This window comes from Protopterus annectens, chromosome 2.part2 (genome assembly GCF_019279795.1).
Source record: "Protopterus annectens isolate FY-2018-M chromosome 2.part2, PAN1.0, whole genome shotgun sequence".
Lineage (NCBI taxonomy): Eukaryota > Metazoa > Chordata > Ceratodontiformes > Protopteridae > Protopterus > Protopterus annectens.
Genome location: NC_056730.1, coordinates 1,118,753,806 through 1,118,773,534, shown reverse-complemented (window position 1 = coordinate 1,118,773,534; position 19,729 = coordinate 1,118,753,806). Strand labels below are relative to the sequence as shown.

General features: G+C 44.7%; 1 protein-coding gene across 3 annotated transcripts in view; it reads right to left on the bottom strand.

Moving 5' to 3' along the window:
• Positions 1–19,729, bottom strand: part of TJP2 (tight junction protein 2) — a 2,224,967-nt gene that overhangs the window by 582,979 nt on the left and 1,622,259 nt on the right. For all 3 annotated transcript variants that reach the window (XM_044064349.1, XM_044064348.1, XM_044064350.1), the window contains one exon: positions 7,725–7,944. In XM_044064349.1, the coding sequence (XP_043920284.1) occupies positions 7,725–7,944 (220 nt within the window). The remainder of the gene's footprint in view (positions 1–7,724; positions 7,945–19,729) is intronic.

The following is a 19,729-nucleotide window of genomic DNA, read 5'->3' as shown; positions in this document are numbered from 1 at the left end:
TCTAGCCTCTGTGATGATGTCTAGGACCTGTTTTTTAACAGGGACTCCTTGTTAGCTTTTAAGACATAAGCCATGCTGAGAGTCTGAGAGTCTGTAAGTCTGGGTGAAGTCTCTTCCCCCTCCCCTTGGTCAAGAGGTCTGAGATCAGCGGAAGCTACATGGGCGCTGTAAGGTCAGGCTGCTTAGTAAGGGGTACCAATGCTGTCTGGGCCAATCTGGAGCAATGAGGATGACCTTTGGTCTCTCCTCCCTTATTGTGACCAGTACCTTGGGAATAAGGGGCAGAGGAGGGAAAGCAAAGAGGGAGTTTGAGGGGAAGGTCAAGGCATCCGCCTTCCATGCTAGGAGGTGATACTCCCTGGTACAGAACTTTTGCAACTGGTGGTTGAGGTGTGAGGCAAAGAGATCCACTTCCAGAGTCCCCACTCCTGAGTGATTTGCAGAAAGATTTCCCTGTTGAGCTGCCATTCATGGGGGTCTAGTAAGTTTCTGCTTAGGTGGTCTGGCAGGGTGTTGTTGATCCCTGGTAGGTATTGAGCAATTAGGTGTAGACCCATGGAGGTGGCTGTAAGCCAGAGGCTCATGGCTAACCTGCACAGGGTGTAAGATTGGGTCCCCCCTATTTGTTGATATAAAAACAGACACCACCACAGTTGTTGTTGTTGTGTCTTTCAGCTTATCCCGGTTAGGGGTCGCCACAGCGGAACTCCGGTCCGCTAATGTTTGGTAGTGGATTTTTACGTGCCGAGTTACCAGCCCTGACGCACAACCTTCAATGAAGGCACGCCCATTCATGCATGCCTCCACACAGAAGACGCTCTAGCTGAGAATCGAACGGGACAACATCTTGCTGTGAGGCGACAAGGCTACCGCAACACCACTACCGCGGAGACAACACCACAGTAACATGGTATAAAAAGAACCCCTGGACTGAGATGTGGTTTGAAAAATGTCAGAGCCTTTTGTACTGCCATCATTTCTTTCTGGTTGATGTGCAAGTAAAGTTGCTGGGCATCCCAAAGACCTTGGGTACACCTGCCTGTAGGTGAGCGCCCCAAACAAAGTCTGAGGCGTCTGTGGTGATAGTCTGGCCGGTAGAGCAGAGGATGAAGGGAAGACCCTTGTTCCTGGTATAGGTGTCTGCCCACCAGAGAAACTCGGCCCTTATACATGGGATCAGAGGGAGAGAGGCCTTTGATTTCTGCTTGTTTATTTATTTTATTTATCTTATTTTACATTTCTTGACCGGGCTAGTCTAGCTGGATACATGTCCTTTTTCAGTAGAGGCCCGGGGAGAAAAGCTCCAACAAAATGACAAGACATTTTTACATTTCAACTCACAATAGTAAGGATTAACATAGGATAAAAAAGCAATACAAAAGGCTATACATGCTGAATATAGGAGATACACTTAGTCTAAAGCAAGATTTTACATGGTAGCATTGTGAAGACAAGAGTTAAAGGTAGTGAACTCTGAGAAGGGGTGGAGTCAAAGGTGGAGAGGGGTCGATAAGTTAGTCTGGTTCGGAACAGGGACATAGCCAGTGTGATTTAAGATATTCTTTGAGATTATTTTTGAATTGATTAAGTGAGGTCAAATTTCTTAGGTGGATTGGAAGGGAATTCCAGGGTTTTCCAATGGAGTTAGCGTAGAGAGCATCACCACTCATATTCTTTGATTTAATGGTGAGTATTTGAACACTACTTGAGGAGCGAAGGCAGTTAAGGTTGGTATAGGGGGTCAATATACTATTCAGTGATGGGGTTCTATCTGGATGGTTGATCATTTTGAAAGCTTCAGTGAGTTGATTGAGTTTGAGAAGACTGGGCAATTCCAACCAGCCAATTTTCTTAAGGTTAAGGCAGTGGTGGGTTCGATAAGGTGCTCCAGTTACAAATCTGGCAATATGATTATAGGCAACAGTAAGCATATTGAGTTCTCGCTTTCTAAGAAAAGAGAGTACTGGGGAGGCATACAAGAGGGTGGAGAGGAGATGGGTGCGAGCAATAGTAAGTTTGGTAGTGGGGGTTAGAAAGTTCTTTATTCTGTACATGGACCCGAGTTTCTTGTTAACAGTTTTAATAGTTTGGGTAATGTGAACGTCAAATTTGAGCTTATGGTCAATGGTGACGCCTAATAGTTTGGTACTAGAGACAGGGTCAATGATGGTGCCATTGATGGATGCAACATGGAAGGAGATGTTGATTGGAATAGGAAGTTCTTTCACGAGGGGTGTGGATACAGAGGGGAAAAATATAAGCAGTTTGGTTTTAGACGGATTGAGTATGAGTTTCAGCTCGGAGAACCATTTTTCAACTATTGTAAAACAATGCTGAGTGGTTGTTTGTAGTTTTGAGAGAGAGGCGTCCGAGCAGATCAGAGTGGAGTCATCTGCGTATTGAATGCAGGTGGTTTTAGGGATGACAGAGTGGAGGTCATTTATGAATATGGAAAAGAGAAGGGGACCAAGTATCGAGCCCCGAGGAACACCAATGGTGTTTGGGAGCAGGTCAGATAGCCTGTTTTGCCATTGGACAGCTTGTAGCCTACCTGAGAGATAATCCTTGAACCAGCTTAGGGCTTGGTTGTCAAGATGTAGGTTGTCCAGGGTGGAGAGTAGAAGCTGGTGATTAACCATATCGAAGGCTTTCGATAGATCAAGAAAGATGGTGAACCCTAGGGAAGTTAGGATTGATTTGACAAAGAGAAGGTCTTGCAGCAGCTTTTCTTTGCACTCTGCCTGAATGAGTCAGTCATCCAAGTAAGGGTAAATCTGTATATTTCTTTGTCTGCAGAATGTTGCCGGGGCCAAGCATTTGGTGAATACTCTGGGTGCAGTAGACAAGCCAAAGAGCAGCGTAGAGAACTGAAAGTGCTGTGAGTCTGCTGTAAAATGCAGGAATTTCCTGCACAATTCCATGATGGAGATGTGAAAGTAGGCATCTTTTACGTCTAGGGTCACTAGCCAGGCATTTTCTTTTTAGCATAGGTAGCAGCTGCTGAAAAGTTAACATTTTGATTCCGGGGACTACCAGGGAGGTGTTCAGAATGGAGAGATCCAGGATGGGGTGCCAAGTGCCCTCTTTTCTGGGAACAAGGAATAGTCTGGAATAAAATCCATTGCCTGTTTGATCTGAAGGTACAGGTGCTACTGCCCCCTGGGATATGAGAGCTTGTACCTGTTTCACTGCCTCTGCCCACTGATTTGGAGGTAAGTCCGGGTACCCTCTTGGAATTGGGAGTTCGCTGAAAGAGAATTTGTATCCCTGAAAAATAATCTTTAAGACCCACTGGTCCTTTGTTACAGAAGGCCAATTGTCTTTGAAGACTGAGATCCTTCCTCCTAGTTTTTGATGAGTAAAGGGAGGGCAGAGGGAGGAGGGGGGAGTCATTGTGAGTGGTTGCCATAGAAGGTTGGCTTAGAACTCCTTAGAACTCCCTGCCTTAGAGACGGAAGTGGTCCATTGTTTGCTTCTCTGCTGGCCCTGGGATAGGGGCCTGGATGGTCTGTCCCTGCAGGGCTTACCTTGGGCCTGTCTGCTAGGTGCAGGGAAGGCCCAGTGCTTAGGGAAAGTTCCTGCTGAACCTGGGAGGTTGTACCTGAAATAAATCTTTTACTGTTTGCATAGATTTTGCTTTGTATTCCATCTTTTTAAGTACCTCTTCTGCTTTTTCCCCAAACTAGTGCTCCTTATCTAGGGGTGCATCAATACATTTAGACTTGACATGATCAAGGAGAGGTTGTTCCTTCAACCATGCATGACTCCTAATAACAGATCCTGTCACTGCTGGCCTGCTAGAGGCTTCTAGGGCATATCCACATTGTAATGAGTGTTTGGCCACTTGACAAGCAGAGTGCAGTAAATCTGCTAACTCTCTTGAATTGGCACAGTCAGGAAAAGTAGCTCTACGGCGAATGGTTCTCACATTAAAGAATGCACAGAACCGGCAACAGGGGACGTCATTGGTCTGGGCCTAAACAAGTGACCTAGGAAGCATGGAAGTCTTGGTGTGGGATCTACTTTCCACAGGTGAGACAACTGTTAACTTTTTCAGACATCGGTTAGTGCAAAAAAAAAGGATCCCCAATGGGGTACTTAGCTTTAGAAGTTTTCAGCTAAAATGCAACTTCTGGTAACCACCAAATGGCACTCGTGCGAACTGCTTCTGTTACGGGCTCCATGGCAAGAAAGACTTATGGAATTACGTCAGCTGCCTTGCTTTATAACACTGATGACCTGATGTCAGATTACAAGCGATTGCAGCTGACGCAAAAAAACACTGACTCTGGTATTCGCGCTGGCCAAGGGCTACCACTGCAGGGATAACCCACAGGTGATGACTGCAACAATGAAGCACGAAGAACATCTAAATATTCATCAGTGGATAAATGAGACAAGTTAGCATGATAGATTAATATTCCAGTATATCCCTTACCCCTGGAAAGTGCAGTTGTGTACACTTACCATAAATATAAATGTTCGAGTGTATTCACTGTTGCAGTCATCACATTTAGGCATCTGCTATCTTGCCTCAGTCTCAAATGCTTAAAATGGTGGAAGACCTTATCATGCCGATCAGTGGACGCCAAGCTATCCCCTCAGGGGTTGTTCCTTAAGCCATGCATGTCTTCTAATGACAGATCCAGTGACTGCTTCCCTGCAAGAAGCTTCTAGGGTGTCAAAACCACAGTGCAAAGTGTGTTTAGTTACTTGGCTTACAGAATGCATTAAGTCTTGTAAATCTTTAGATTCTGCCCAAGCAGGAAGGGAAGACATTTTTTGTTTAAGGAGTTCCAAGGTATGTTGCTGAAATTTCAGCATATGTAACTGACAATTTAGTGCCCTGATAGCAAGAGTAACTGAGGTGTATACTTTTTTACCCCATCTGTGCAGTGCTCAGGAATCCCTGTCTGAGGGGGTGGGATTCTTTGCAGAGGTTGCCTTAATCCCTTTTGGCCCTTGAGAAATTACCTCAGGGTCAGTTGTTGGATTTTTAAAAAGATATTTGTATAAGTCAGGGACACTATAGTATCTGTCTGGTTTTCTGGGAGCAGGAGGTAGGGTGTTAGGAGTCGAGCTAGATTCAAGGAAAACATCATCCATAACATCCAGGACTGGGGGGATGGCCAAGGGTCTGTGTTGCAGAAGATCTAGGAATTCCATGAGTCTCTTTTTAGACTGGGGGTAGTCCTGACTCTCCCATTGGAAATGCTCCCTTAAAGTATGTAGGGTTTACCCAAAGGAAAAATCCTCTGGGGGAGAGGCTGAAGGAATGGAGTCCTCTACATCAGAATCCTCATAAGTGGAGAGGAGTTGCAGGTCTTCAGAGTCAGATACATCAGATTCATCTGACTCTTCTTCAGACAAAACTACAGGGGACAGATCTCTTTTCCTTTTTGAGGGGGTAGCTTGGCTTCAACAGTGAAACAAGAAGAACATCAGCATCTACTACATGTCAAGCAGAGTACCACCCATGCCACTTCAGTGTAAACCTGGATAACCTGATGGGCAGCTTCAAGTCCTCTCCCACTCTACCTCATCTTGCCCCCCTTGAGGCTAGGAGATTTTGAATATGTTTTTTGGCTAGGCTTGAAATGATCTGCAGACTGATTGCCTAGTACTTACCTGTGAACCTATAGTGCAGCCACTACTGAGAAGCTCAACTTCCCCATCAAGTTATGGAGTTGTGAGAAGGCAGTACTTTTCATGGGCAGTTTCTGCACTTAAGACTGGAAAATACCTATAAAGACTGAGCACCTTCTTAAAAGTAGAGGGTCCAATGTTCAAATGATTCCAACTCCACCCATAAGATTTGATAAGATACTAAAAGACCAGTCCCACAGAATGTATAACCCCAGGCTATAATATTCCTTTTCCAAATTATTGTCTAGCCTATTTTGGGTATTGGGAAGAAATATCAGCCAGTCTAAAGATTATGTAATTTGTCGGATGATGTCAAAAAGAAAGATCTACACACGGGTGATGGTACATGCAGAAAAAAATCAATCATCCTGACTGCCACTGAAATATGGACTCTCAAACCCTTCATATATTCACCCTGCGAGTTAAGACTTGCAGGAAGAGGGCAAATATTTTTGATCACCAAAGGGAAAGAGGTACATTTTTTGAACAGATGTGGGAAACATGACAGCTGCACTCTCAAAGCTGTTAAGATAACTTCTAATACAAGGTGTGCTGCAGAAAAAAATGATAATTGGTGAGAGGCTGGCATAAGGGATAATTATACCTTGGTTACCTTTTAAACCTGTCAGTTACCTCCAATAAACAATGTGGGAAGAAATAGCCAGGGAATTGTTATGGCTAGGCTTGTAGAGGCCCTAGGGCCGATAGCCTAGTACCAACCTATGAAACAGTCTGCACAGGTCCAACATTTCAGGAACAATCAAAAGCCACGTGGACTTGGGAATTCCTGCAAAGAAGCCCACTATCAGCAAAAGTTCAAGAGCCACCATCAAAACTGTGAATTCTTAAGCTGACATAGGCTTTGGTTGAAGCTTGGTTTCCTGTTTCTTTACCCTTGTTTTCTCTAGCTCCTGCCTACTGCATTGACTTGTGAGACAGACTTTTCGGCCAAGCCTAATCACTGTCCACCATCCACTGCAGTTCTGTAGCTGCAAGTATAAGCCCCAAACTCCTATTAATGTACTTCTACAAGTGCCCATGTTGAAATGCTTACACTTGGCAGACTTAGACATCAAGGTTCCCTCTAATATAGGAGCATCATCTTCTACACTGGGTCTGGATTCATGATCTGATGACTGCAGAAGACTTGCAAGGTATGCTTTTCAGCAATAAACATGACTATTTTTGAAAAATGCATATAAGGATGCAGTATGAACTGCAAGAAAAACATGGGTTATCATGAGGTATCTTCCTATTCTAACACAGGAATGCCACAGTATGTATTGGACACCCCCCAGATATGGTACCAGAACTACCATAGTAGGGCTTCTCAGAAAAATAATGGCACGTACCCAATGCAAAGGGTCCCTGTAGTACGATCGCAAAGTTTCACATAAGTATTTTTTAAACAATGATACTAGTTTACTTCTGCTTCAGTATATGACATTCAAACAGTGCTGAAATATCTTTCACAAACTTGCTGAAAGACAAAAATGAAAGTTCAAATATCAACATTTCAGACAAGCTGTCTTTTTTGAACACTTCAGTGAAATCAGAGTTATGGAATTAATCGCATTTCTAAATAAATTAGATTTTTTCTAAATAAAATAGACTTTTGAAATGAACCTCATTATATCCATGTTGTTATACAACAAATTCAGAATTACACTGACGTCAAAACACTTTCCTGAAATATCTCTCTAAAAATGTTTAAGTAACCCGTCTTGAATCAGTATCTAAAAGAGGTTTATTACATACACATGGGCCTGGTTCTATATACCTGACATTACAAGAATGGAAGCCATCAAATGGGACAGCATTCCTCTGTTCTATTTAAAATAAGTGATTCTAAATTTCAATGAACTGCACAAAAATGTACATTATATATACTGCTAATTTACATAATTAAGTACAGCAAAGATGCATCACTTGTGCATGTATCAGTGAAACAATTCACACTGAATACACAGTGTAGTTAGTTCTACTATAGTGTGTGGTGACTTTTTAAAAAGAATTATGAAGTACACTAAACAAAGCAACTACTTCTAATTGCAATAAACAGTAAAATACACAGATACCTGCTTCTGTTTGGAATAATGCCTTTGTCCAAAGGTTTAGCATCCCTGCCTAGACGTACAGCCAGCCAGCTTCCCAGCTTCCCATCATAGAGAGTATCTACCACTTTAAACACATCCCCTCTGATGAAAGGCAGACTCTGCGGACTTTCCTTTTCATATTCAAAATGAGTTCTGATGAAAAAGTTGTCTCCTCTGTCAGATTCAAGTACCTCTTTATAAACTGTAACAATTGCACAGAGAAATAATTGCTCAAACATTAGTGTGAAATAAAAAAGAAAACTCAGTTCTCCTACAACTTATAAAGTAATTAAATACCTCACACAACAATGATTACAAAGTCAAATAATGTTTATAAAACTCTGTTAGAACACTATTGGTCTCAACATTTTGTCATAGGATGTTTACTTAAAACATGATCGCTCAGTTTCTGTCACTAAAGAGCAATGACTGCCACCTATTTATGGAAGATCCTACCATAAAAATGAAATTTTTCATTTTTATAACATTCAAATAACACAGTACCAGCAGTATAATTCATAGCAATAAAAAACTTTACTGTGTTGCTTATACTGCCATTTTCTGTGTATTGTGGCATCTTAACTATTTCCATAGAAATGACGCGTCATCTATGCTTACAAGTTAAGAAATACTGTTCTGGAAATATAGCTCAGGTGAAGACTACAGGCCACGTTTTATTAACAAAAGCTTGAGTCTCAATCTCTGCTGGTACAGTGTGTAAATGCATTAGTAAGTCAGTTGACTAGGCTAAAGCTAGATGACCATAGGTTAGGATGGCTGTCACTGTGTAGACTTTATGGAAGACACAAAAAAGGCAAAAGAAATGGGGGATTTGCTTTGGTTTCCTGACTGCAGCTGCAGAGTTGGTCACAAACAGATAGAGGGTAAACCTCCTGAATTGGAGCCTCTCTCTCTCCCTGTGAAAAATAAAATTTTTTGCTTGAACAGTGAACAATGTTCTCAAACAGAGCCCTAAAGGACATATTTATGCCTACTAAGCTTAGCTGATTGAAAATGTAAAACTCCGGAGTTTCTCCTCATTATCCATATCATACATTTAAGAGATGACATTCCTCTTGTTCTAAAAACAAAAGATAAGCAATGCTCCACACCGTAAAACTTGACTAAACAATTTATTTAAGACTATGATAACGACGAAACAACAAACAGAAATACAGAGGACAAGCGCTTTCAGCTATTAAAGCCTTCTTCAGATCCACATTCAAAAACCACTTCAACATAATATAAAGCTTCTATCAGCCAATGACAAATAATATGTAAATATCATGTTATACAAGCAACTTTATCATCCAATGTACTTGATTATTCTAATAAACTTTACCTAACCAATAAAGGTAAAGATGTAAATCAGACTTCACTTTCCTAAATATCATTGGCTTAAGCTAGCCAATAGAAGTAAAAATGTAAATCAAACTTCTCTTCTGTATGGATCGATAGTTCACATCACATTTATATAAGAAACTACTTGCCAATATCATTTTCTAATACTTTGGTAGTTAAAATACCTATAATATGCAAAATTCACTTAATAAAAACGCACCTTTAAAAGCATATATTAAAACATAAGCAAGCCTTACATTTGCTAAAATTTAAATACTTAAAATTAATGCATTGGCCGGGAATCGAGGTATAAAATAATCTTACACACATTTGATAAAGCAGTCTCTATCTTAAATACTTAAAATGAATGCAATGACCTGGAATCAAACCCGGATCTCCCACATGGCAGGCAAGAATTCTGCCACTAAACCACTTTGAATTTTGTAAATAAATAAACAGTTTCAGGCAGATTCCTCTTGTTCTGCTCCAGACTGAGAAATCTGTTATCTGACAATGCACAGCAGCGCCGAGAGTCAAATGCTATATGAAGTGCATCAAACCACAATCACAGCACTGTTTAAAACAATCTATATTAACAGGAACAAACATATTTCGGGTGAAGCAAGTAAAGTGTAAAGCAAAAGAGAAATTAATAAAAAGAGACCCCCAAGATAGTTAATTTAGACACTAATGAACAGCAGGATCAGTGGCAAAGAACGTGGCAAAAAAAACCTCTGGAGTGTATCAAATACAGGGTAAGCACAAATAACAAAGCATCAGAAAGGAATTCACTATGAATATAAACAAAGATGCATATCAAAGGCACAACAATAGCACAGTTAGAAAAAAAGAAGTTGCATAAAAGTACTTGCATGTAAAGTGGATATAAAAAGTTTACATACCCCTGTTAAAATGCCAGGTTTTTGTGATATAAAAAAATGAGACCACAATAAATCATTCCAAAACTTTTCCCACCTTTAATGTGACCTATAACCTGTACAATTCAATTGAAAAATAAATCTGTTAGGGGGAAAAATGTCTTCTTCTTCTTTTGGCTTTTCCCGGTTAGGGGTCGCCACAGTGGATCACCTATCTGCTCACGATTGGCAGTGGAGTTTTTTTATGGTGTCGAGTTGCCAGATCGGCGCCTAACCTTCCACAGAAGGCACACACACACACAAGGCACACACACACACCTAGGGCCAATTTAGAGTGTCCAATCCACCTACAGCATGTCTTTGGGATGTGGGAGGAAACCCACATGACCACAGGGAGGACAAACAGACTCTGCACAGAAGGCACCCCAGCCAAGGATAGAACCAGGGAACCTCTTGCTGTGAGGTGACAATGCTAACCGCTGCACCACCGTGGCCACCCTGTTAGGGGGGAAATGTAAAAAATAAAAAACGTACAATAAGCTAGTTGTAATAAGTGTGCACACCCTTAAATTAATACTTTGTTGAAGCACCTTTTGATTTAATTACAGCATTCTGTCTTCTTGGGTAGGAGTCTTATCAGCATGGCACATATTGACTTGGCAATATTTGCCCACTCTTCCTTGCAAAAGAGGTCCAAATCTGTCAGACTATGAGGGCATCTCTTGTGCTCTCTTAATAGCAAACTGTTAAGCTTATCCTGTAGTCCTTGGATTGATTCCCCAGATTCCCATTTGCAAACTATAGTACCTTGATCAAGTCATTTAATCAGATAGTGGTCTAAGGTCATGGCTGAAAAGGGACACATGTCCAGTGGGCTTTTACCTGGTTAACAACTACATAAAAATACTTTTGCACAATGTATAGAATTCTGAACAGCAGTCGTAAGTTTGAAAATTAATCCAATACAACTCAAAGGCAGTACTCCTTATACTTCTGGAGCAGCTGACCAGTAACTGCCCAGTAGTCTACTACTAATTTAGTCCCAACTCCAAGGTCACACAGTGCTGGAGAATGTAATGTATTCCTGGTGCTAGAACACATCAGCGGCACATGGGTGAGGTGGGGCCCCCTGCACTTTTACGATATTTTACACTATTACACATATAATATGCAATTGTATTGCATCTTTATAGGTTCATAGGTTCATACTAGGCTATCTGCCCTAGGGCAATTATAAGCCTAGCCCGATTCTGTATGGCTTACGCCACCCCTTGATTTGAGTATACTGTGCCCTTTTTAAGGTTTAGTTTACTGTGCCTCTGTCTAATAGTGACACGGGAGTAATCCCTGGGACAAACCTACGATCCCCCATCCACTTATCGAGATTCTTCTTGAAGAGATTCAGTGAGGTGCTCTGCCTCACATGAACTGGAATTCTATTCCAGAGCGAAGGGAGCCTCTGGGTTATGAACCTGTCCCTCCAGCAAGTTCTATTTATTTCTGTGCTGAGGTTCAAGTCCCTCGAGCGTGTGGCTCTAAGGGATTTAGATTTACTGAGGTGGAGCATGTCCATTAATTCTGGATTTGACATAGCTTTGTATGTCAGGCATAGATCGCCTCAAAGTAGGCGGTATGCAACTGAGTAGAGCTGGAGTTTTTTTAACCGAGCAGCATATGGCATCTGTTTGAGACCCTTGATCCTCTTGGTGAGATACTTTTGGGGTCTTTCTAATTGCTGCAAGTGTCAGGTAAGGTACATCCCAAAAGGGGCATTGTATTCTATGATCGGCCTGATGAGGGATGAATAAAGGGGCACGATTACCTCTCTTGATCTAGATGTGAAACCCTTCGTGATGAGGTGGGCTATGTAGAAGGTCTTTCTAACCACTTTGGCAATGTGGTTTTCAAAGGAGAGATTGCTATCAACTTGGGTCCCCAGGTGCCTAATAACTTTCTCTGTACTTAATGGGTTTCCGCCTATGTGGTAATTTGTGGGCACATTGTTTTTGCCAAAGGGTATGACTATACATTTTTTGGCATTTAGCTTTAAACCATGGCGCTGGCACCAGTTATCTGTCTCTGTGAGACCTTTTTGAAGGATGTTTGTGTCAGCTGGAGAGTTGATTATGGAGCCCAGTTTGCAGTTGTCTGCGAACTTGGTGAGCCATAGTCCTCCCACGTTTGCCTGTACCTCGGAAAAGTATATACCGAACAAGAGTGGTCCCAGGACAGAACCCTGTGGGACGCCACTTGTGACCGGTTTCGAGTCTGACATGGCTCCAGCAACTCTCACTCTGTGGGTTCTGTCTTTGAGCCAGTTTGCGACCCATCTTGTGACATAGGGGTTTATATTTAAGCTGGATAGCTTATCTATGATGCCCGAGTGGGGTATTGTGTCAAATGCCTTTGCAAGGTCCAGATAGGCTGTGTGGACCACCTTCCCTTTATCTATGGCTTTGGTGACTGTTTCAAAGAAGTCAACCAGGTTCAAAAGGCAGGATCTGCCCTTGACAAAGCCGAACTGGGTAGGATCTAGTGTCTGTAGGTCCCCAATGTCTTTGTTTATGAACTCCATGAGGATCCTCTCCATAGCCTTGCAGACTTAGCTAGTCAGGCTTATGGGGCGATAGTTTCCAGGGTCCGTAGAGGCTCCACCTTTGTGGAGTGGGACCACTGTTGCTGTACGCCATTCTGTGGGCACATATCCTGTAGTGAGGCTGAGATTGTATAGCTGTTTTATCTGAGGGATTAGTTCCTCTTGTAGTTCATGTGGGACGCAACCTGGGATGCCATCTGGTCCCATGGAAGCAGTGTTTTTTGCTTTGGAGAGGGCAGCCTTCACCTGAGCATCTGAGATGTTTGGGAGGCAGCCCTCTGCTGGGATAAATACTTGCTCTTTTGGGGGGGGGGAGTTTGCACTGAACCTGTCTGCCAGGATATTGGCGATTTCTGTGGGTTCAGTGTATTTTTTGTCGTTTAGAATCAACTCAGAACAAGTCTGGGAGTTGCATCCCAGGTTTTTAACATAACTGAAAAAAGCCTTATGATTGTCTTTGGTGTCCTGTGCAATTTTTCTCTCAAAGCTGGCCTTGGAGGATTTTATGAGGGATCGTAATTTTTTGCTAGTACTGATCAGAGATGCCTTCCCTATTAGGGATTTTGCTCTATCATGTAGTAGCTTCCTCCTTCTGTTGTACAGTTTATTTATGGCAGGGGTCCACCAGACTGGACGCCTGCCTTTGGATGATTGGGTCTTGGTTTTGTTTGGGATAGCATGATCCATGCATTCCTGGAGATGTCCGTAGAATGCATTTATATAGGATTCTGCAGTTTGGGCTGTAGTTTCCACTGGCCCTGGGGCCTTGAAGGATTCCACTTCGGTTTTGAGAAGTGAGAAGTTCGCTTTTGAGAAGTTTTTCACTGTGGTTTTCTGGGCTGGGGGTGGGGTCGGGATGGAGACATCCAGTGAAATTAATTTATGGTCTGATCTTACCAATGAGGGATATACTTCTGGTATGGAGCATAGAGTCCCCATGTTGGTAATGATCAGGTCTAGTATGTTGTCCCCTCTTGTGGGAGTGGTGACTGGTTGTTCCATAGCATTTGAGGTTATAATTTCTTTGAGCTAAGGTGCTGGGGCTTGAGTAGTGTTTCCAGTCAATGTTTGGGTAGTTGAAGTCGCCCAATATAATGGTGTTCGGAGAGATCTTCATGTTCTCCAATGTTTTCAGGAAAGCCGAATGGGATTCCTGACTTTGAGAGGGTGGTCTGTAGGATGCTATAAACTGAAAAGCAGTCTTGCCCACTGTTAGTTGCACATGGATGGTCTCCGATACTTCGTGCAATGCCACTAACCTGGAGGTGTGGATATCCTTGATAAATATGGAAACTCCCCCTCCTTTTGTGGTTCGGCCTGGGTTTTGGGGCCGAAAAGCATGATATGAGGTATAGCCTGGTAGTGCTGGGGTGCTCTCTGGAGCCTTGAACCAGGTTTCTGTCACTGCACAGATATCGATGTTCTCCATACTGAGGAGAGCTTCGAGTGCGTGCATCTTGAGGTTAAGACTTCTGGCGTTTAGCAGCATTACCCTTAGTTTCTTGTTCCTTGTGCTGTCTATGGGGGTGGGTTTGTCTTTTGAGCCTTGCCTAAAAAAGGCACTATGGGGGTGGCAAGAGCCTTTGCCAATATCCGAAAGCCCAGTGGTGACAGGTGCAAGCCGTCCCTAGAGAAGCAACGTGGCTTGTCGAGCATGTCATCCCAGGCTGACAGACACTGGATCCCCTTTGAATGACACCAAAATTTTAGCCAATTGTACTTCTATTGATTTGTTAGTTGACACAGCTCCTTGTTGCAAAAGGCTGGTTGTCAGCCATTCTAATCAGGTTGTTCTGAAATTAGAAGTTATGTACCTACCATAACGTTCCATGTTAGTTGTCTTCTCTCGCCTTCTTTCTTGCTGGATGGGTTCGGAGCCGATCCTCGGCTCCGACTCGGCACTTGCTAAGCTCAAGAGTCACTTTTACCAGCTCAAGGCAGCCCCATATCCCATGATGCAAGGCGGTGATTACCCAGATCTCATTTGGTATCTAGAGGAAAAACTGCCCATAATCTTCTCACAAAGGAAAGAACAACTAACCTGAGAAGGCTGTAAGGGGAACCCAGGTAATTAAGGTCCAGAGCTAACTGGTGTCCAAGGAAGAACAATCTCCCAGAGAAGAAGGAATTTCAAGGTCTGTCCAGGCTAGGGGGACAGGAGGGAGGGACGCAAGAAAGAAGGCGAGAGAAGACAACTAACATGGAACGTTATGGTAGGTACATAACTTCTAAATGTTAAGTTGTCAATCTCGCCTTCATTCTTGCTGGATGGGACCGCGTCCCTAGCACCTCTATCCTGGGTGGCTCAATGGAACAGACTCTTGAGAACTGTGGAACCAAAGCTTGCCCTGTCCCTGGAGGCCATATCCAATTTGTAATGTGAAACGAAGGTATGAGGAGTGGCCCAAGTGGATGCTGCACAAATAGTGTCTAAGGGTAGCCTAGCCTGAAAAGCTGTAGATGTGGCTAGACCTCTGGTAGAATGTGCTTTAGGTTTTGAGATCAGTTGTTTGCCCCTAAGCTGATAAATGTCCGAAATAGTGGAAGACAGCCATCTGGATAAGGTCACTTTAGAAACAGGGAGACCTTTCTTATTTTCAGCATAAGAAAGAAAAAGCTGATCAGACTTCCTAAATTGCTTTGTTCTGTCCAAGTAATATCCGAGTTGGCGATGAACATCTAGGCAATGCAATCTTTGTTCCGCCCTGTCAGAATGAATGGGGAAAAATACTGGAAGATCAATAGATTGGTTTAAATTTGTTTTAGAAGCAACCTTGGGCAAAAAGGATGGATTGGTTCTCAAGGATACTCTATCCTTGTGGAAGACCAAGTAAGGGGGACGAACACAGAGAGCATGAAGTTCAGACACTCTCCTAGCCGAGGTAATAGCAACTAGAAAGAGCGTCTTCCAAGAAAGAAATTTTAATGAACATGTAGCAGCCGGTTCGAAAGGGGGGAGTATCAAGGATGCCAGCACTAAATTTAGGTCCCACTGCGGTGGAGGATCCCTAACAGGGGGTTTAAGTAGGAATACCCCTCTGAGAAAGGCTTTACACAGTTTGTGAGACATAACGTTCTGGTCTGCAAATCCGACATGGAAATTCGAGATTGCTGCCAACTGGACTTTAACTGTGGAAGACGAAGAACAGGAGTGAAAAATTTCAGCTAGAAAGTCCAAGACTGACTGAATAGGGGCAGTAAAAGGGTCTATGTTCTTAGACTTTGCCCAAAAGGAGAAACGTTGCCATTTGCAAGAGTAAATCCTTCTGGTAGAGGACTTTAAAGAAGCTACTATGATATCTCTAACGGGGTTAGAGATCATAGGAAGCCTGGCTAAGGAAGGAAGTGGAGCAACCAAGCGGTGAGGTTGAGGGAACGAATGGACCGGTGCAGTTGACCTGACTGGTGGGTCAGAAGATCTGGAACTGGGTCCAGATGCCAAGGCTGCACCAAGAGATGGCGATGAAGGAACGGGAACCAAATATGTCGAGGCCAGTAAGGGGCAATGAGAATCAGCTTGGCTCTCAAGATGGTAGCTTTCTGGAGTACTTGAGGTATTAACAGAAAGGGGGGAAAGGCATAAAGAAGTCCCCGGGGCCAATCCTGGGTTAGAGCGTCTCTGGGGGAATGGCCCGGAAGTAGAAAGAGAGAGAAGAAGTCTGGGCATTTGCTGTTTTGGGGTGTAGCAAAAAGGTCGCAGCATGGGCGGTCCCACTTCTGAAAAATCTCTTCCACTATAGATTGTTTGAGAGACCACTCATGAGGCATGAGTATAGCTCTGCTCAATCTGTTCGCTATGATGTTGGTTTTCCCGGGGATATGCGTTGCTATCAGAAACCGATGAGAGGAGATCGCCCATTGCCAAAGTCTGAGAGCTTCTCGACACAAAGGATAGGACTTGGTCCCGCCCTGTTTGTTGATGTACCATACCACGGACATGTTGTCCGTGTGAACTGCAATTGTGCCTAAGGGAAGAAAGTCGTTGAGGGCTTGCAACGTTAAAAGCACTGCTCTCATCTCTAGGACATTTATGGCAGGTGGTATTTGAACGGTTGCCACGTGCCATGGACCATCCTGCCCTGATAATGCCCCCCCACACGATCAGGGAGGCATCCGAAGTGACCGTGGCTACCGGGGCCGAGGGGACAAATGGTCTGCCCTGATGGACTAGGGGGGAAGAAGTCCACCAGGATAGATGGCTTTTGCAGGTCTGTGTCACAAGAATCTTGTGACGCATGGGTAACTGCTGGAAGGACCATTGGGTAAACAACATCCACTGCAGGAGACGCATGTAAAAACGGGCCAGAGGAAGAAGTGTGATGGCAGCTGCCATAAGGCCTAACACTTTCAGGACCAACCTGGCTTGTACCTTTTTGCTGAATAGGATGATCCGAACATGGTTTTGGATATCCAGGATTCTTTGGTTTGTTAAGTTTGCTGACATCCGAGTAGTGTCTAGATCTGTGCCTATAAAGGTAATAGATTGGCAAGGCGATAAGGAAGACTTTTCGAAGTTGACTGAAATCCCTAACTGGCTGCAGAGACGTAGAGTGTAATCCCTGGCCTGGAGAAGTTGATGCCTGGTGGTGGATGAGAGGAGCCAATTGTCTAGGTATGGAAACACCTGGAATCCCTGACGTCTCAGGTGAGCTGTGACCGCTGCCATGCATTTGGTGAATACTCTGGGGGCTGTAGTGAGACCAAAGGGCAGGGCTCTGAACTGAAAATGACTGGTCCCCAGCCGAAAGTGGAGAAACCTTCTGTAGCATCTGTGGATTTTTATGTGATAGTACGCATCTTGAAGGTTTATGGAGCACATCCAGTTGTTTTTGCCCAGAAAGGGCAAAATTGATTGAAGTGTGACCATCCGAAATCTTTGACAGACTTGTTTAGCCTGCTGAGGTCTAATATTGGTCTCCAGTCTCCCGTCTTTTTGGGGACCAAAAAGGACCTTGAGTAGATTCCGGATTCTAAATGATCTGTTGGAACTGGCTGGATGGTCCTTTTCTCTAGAAGCTTTGAAACCTCTAGCTTTGCAATTTCCCTTAGACCGGGTGGAACGTCTGGAAGGGATCCTTTTTGAGGGAAGGGGCTTTTCTCGAAAGGTATTTTGTAACCCTCGGATATGATCGACTGTACCCATTTGTCTTGAGAGGGAAAGCCAGGCTTCTGGGTACAGCGACAATCTCCCCCCGACTGCCTCCAAGGGTGGGCAGTCGGGCAACACCTCAGGGATGCTGGAAGGGCTTGTCAGAGAGAGGCTCTCTGCTGCCCTGGTTCTGCGGACCCCCTCTGCCCCTAGGGTGGCGTCTGTTGTTATTACCCCCTCTGCCTCTGGGGGTAAACTGACCACGTGCATCAGGCGTGACTCCCTGTGATTTTCGGAACCACATTTTCCCTCCCTTCTGACCTTTGGGGTAAGGTCTAGAAGGGGTGGAGAAACGGACTCCTATGGCAGAAAGAGTCTTGCCGTCTTGCTCGCACCTGGTCAAAGTGTCCTTCACCTGAGGGCCAAACAAAGTTGTCCCATCAAAGGGAGAGTTTGTGAAGGACGCCTTAAAAGGGTCTGCAAAATTGCAAAGCCGCATCCAGGACTGACGTCTGAGAGCCACTCCTGTGCCTACGGCTCTACTCGCCCCATCGGCTGCATAAGAAATGAGCGGCATGGAGGAGTTAGTTATGGAATTTAGGATTCCCAGCTGAGAGGCAATCTTCTCTTGAGCCTCTGCAGCTGACGGATCCTGTACTACTTCACCCAATTCTTTGAGGATATCTCTTTGAAGTCGGGTGAAGTGACATAAATAATTCAGCGAACGCATAGCAAAGGTCGCTGAGGAAAACATCCGCTTACCATACCTGTCCATGGTCCTAGACTCCTTGTTAGGAGGATGGACTGGTACGGAAGGATCTGCAAGTTCCTTTTTGGTGGCGGCTGCCACCACCATGGCATCAACTGGGACACCTTTAGTGAGAAACTGTTTTTCAGTGGGGGCCGTGATAAATTTAGAAGGTCTCTTGGGGACTGGTTCCACAGAATCAGGAGATGCCCATGCCTTTCGAGCTATCACGTCCATGAGGGGGTCGAAAGGCGGAGACACCCAGGAGGTGGAGGGTCGAGATCCAAAAGCCTCCAGGTATACCGATTCATCCTCGGAGGGATTTAATGGAGGGCCAGTTCCCCCTCTGTTTCAGGAGTTCAAGGATGTCTGAAAAGGAGACATCCTCAGAGGGGGATCTTGGGGACCCCTCCGACTCATCTAAGTCGGTATCTGATGTAGACACAGGGGAGTCTAAGTGCTTCCTCTTGCAGGTCCTCTTACGCGGGGGTTCCCCTGAAGGATCAGGAGAAACCTCGGAAGAGGAAGTTCTTCCCAATGGGGAAACCTGGGGCGATGGATCTCTGGGTCCGGGAGCAAGAGAGTGGGAAGAGATATCTACAGGCACCGTAGAGGGAGGAGCTAAAGGAACCGACTGCTGAATGAGTTCGGGGGCTAGCACACTCCTCATCACCTCGAAGGCTCCCCTCCCGGGCAGGACCGAGAGCTCCCGCTCCGAAGAAACAGGAATCCCCGGCCCCACCGAAAGGGAAGGCTCTGAAGCAGATGTCGGTGCCGTGCTCACCAAGGCCGAAGCTCCGAGAGGGAGAATGGGGTCGGACAAGGGTCCGATGCCACTCACCCCCTCGGAACCGACCAGGGAAGCCCGACGACTGGATCCCTCCAAGGACGGTCTCAAGGAGGAGATAGGAGTCGAAAACGACGGAGCCGAAAGGGGTGGTATCGTCTCCAAAGCACCAACAGTCACGGTACCAATAATCTCCGGCTCCGAGCTCTGAAGGAGAGTCGAAGGAGGAATTTCTGGAGGGTGTGGAATAGCGGTCTGCTGAGACGGGCTATGGAGCATCTTGGCCAGTGCCTGTGATTTCAGCAGTCTACTCACCACTCTCTCCAAGTCATGGTCTGAGAGTCTGGAAGACCTTGAGGATTGGCTCCGATGGCTCCGCTCCGAAAGTAAGGGAGAGGCCGGAGCTGAGTGGATAGACTCCAGCGAAGGAGATCTAGATCTCTTTCTCGACGGAGCCATTGGAGCCGAAGAACCTTCGGTTCCAGTTGGAGCCGACAGCTTGTCAGCTCCGAGCTGGGTTAGAGATGTGTCGGCTCCAGCCGTAGCCG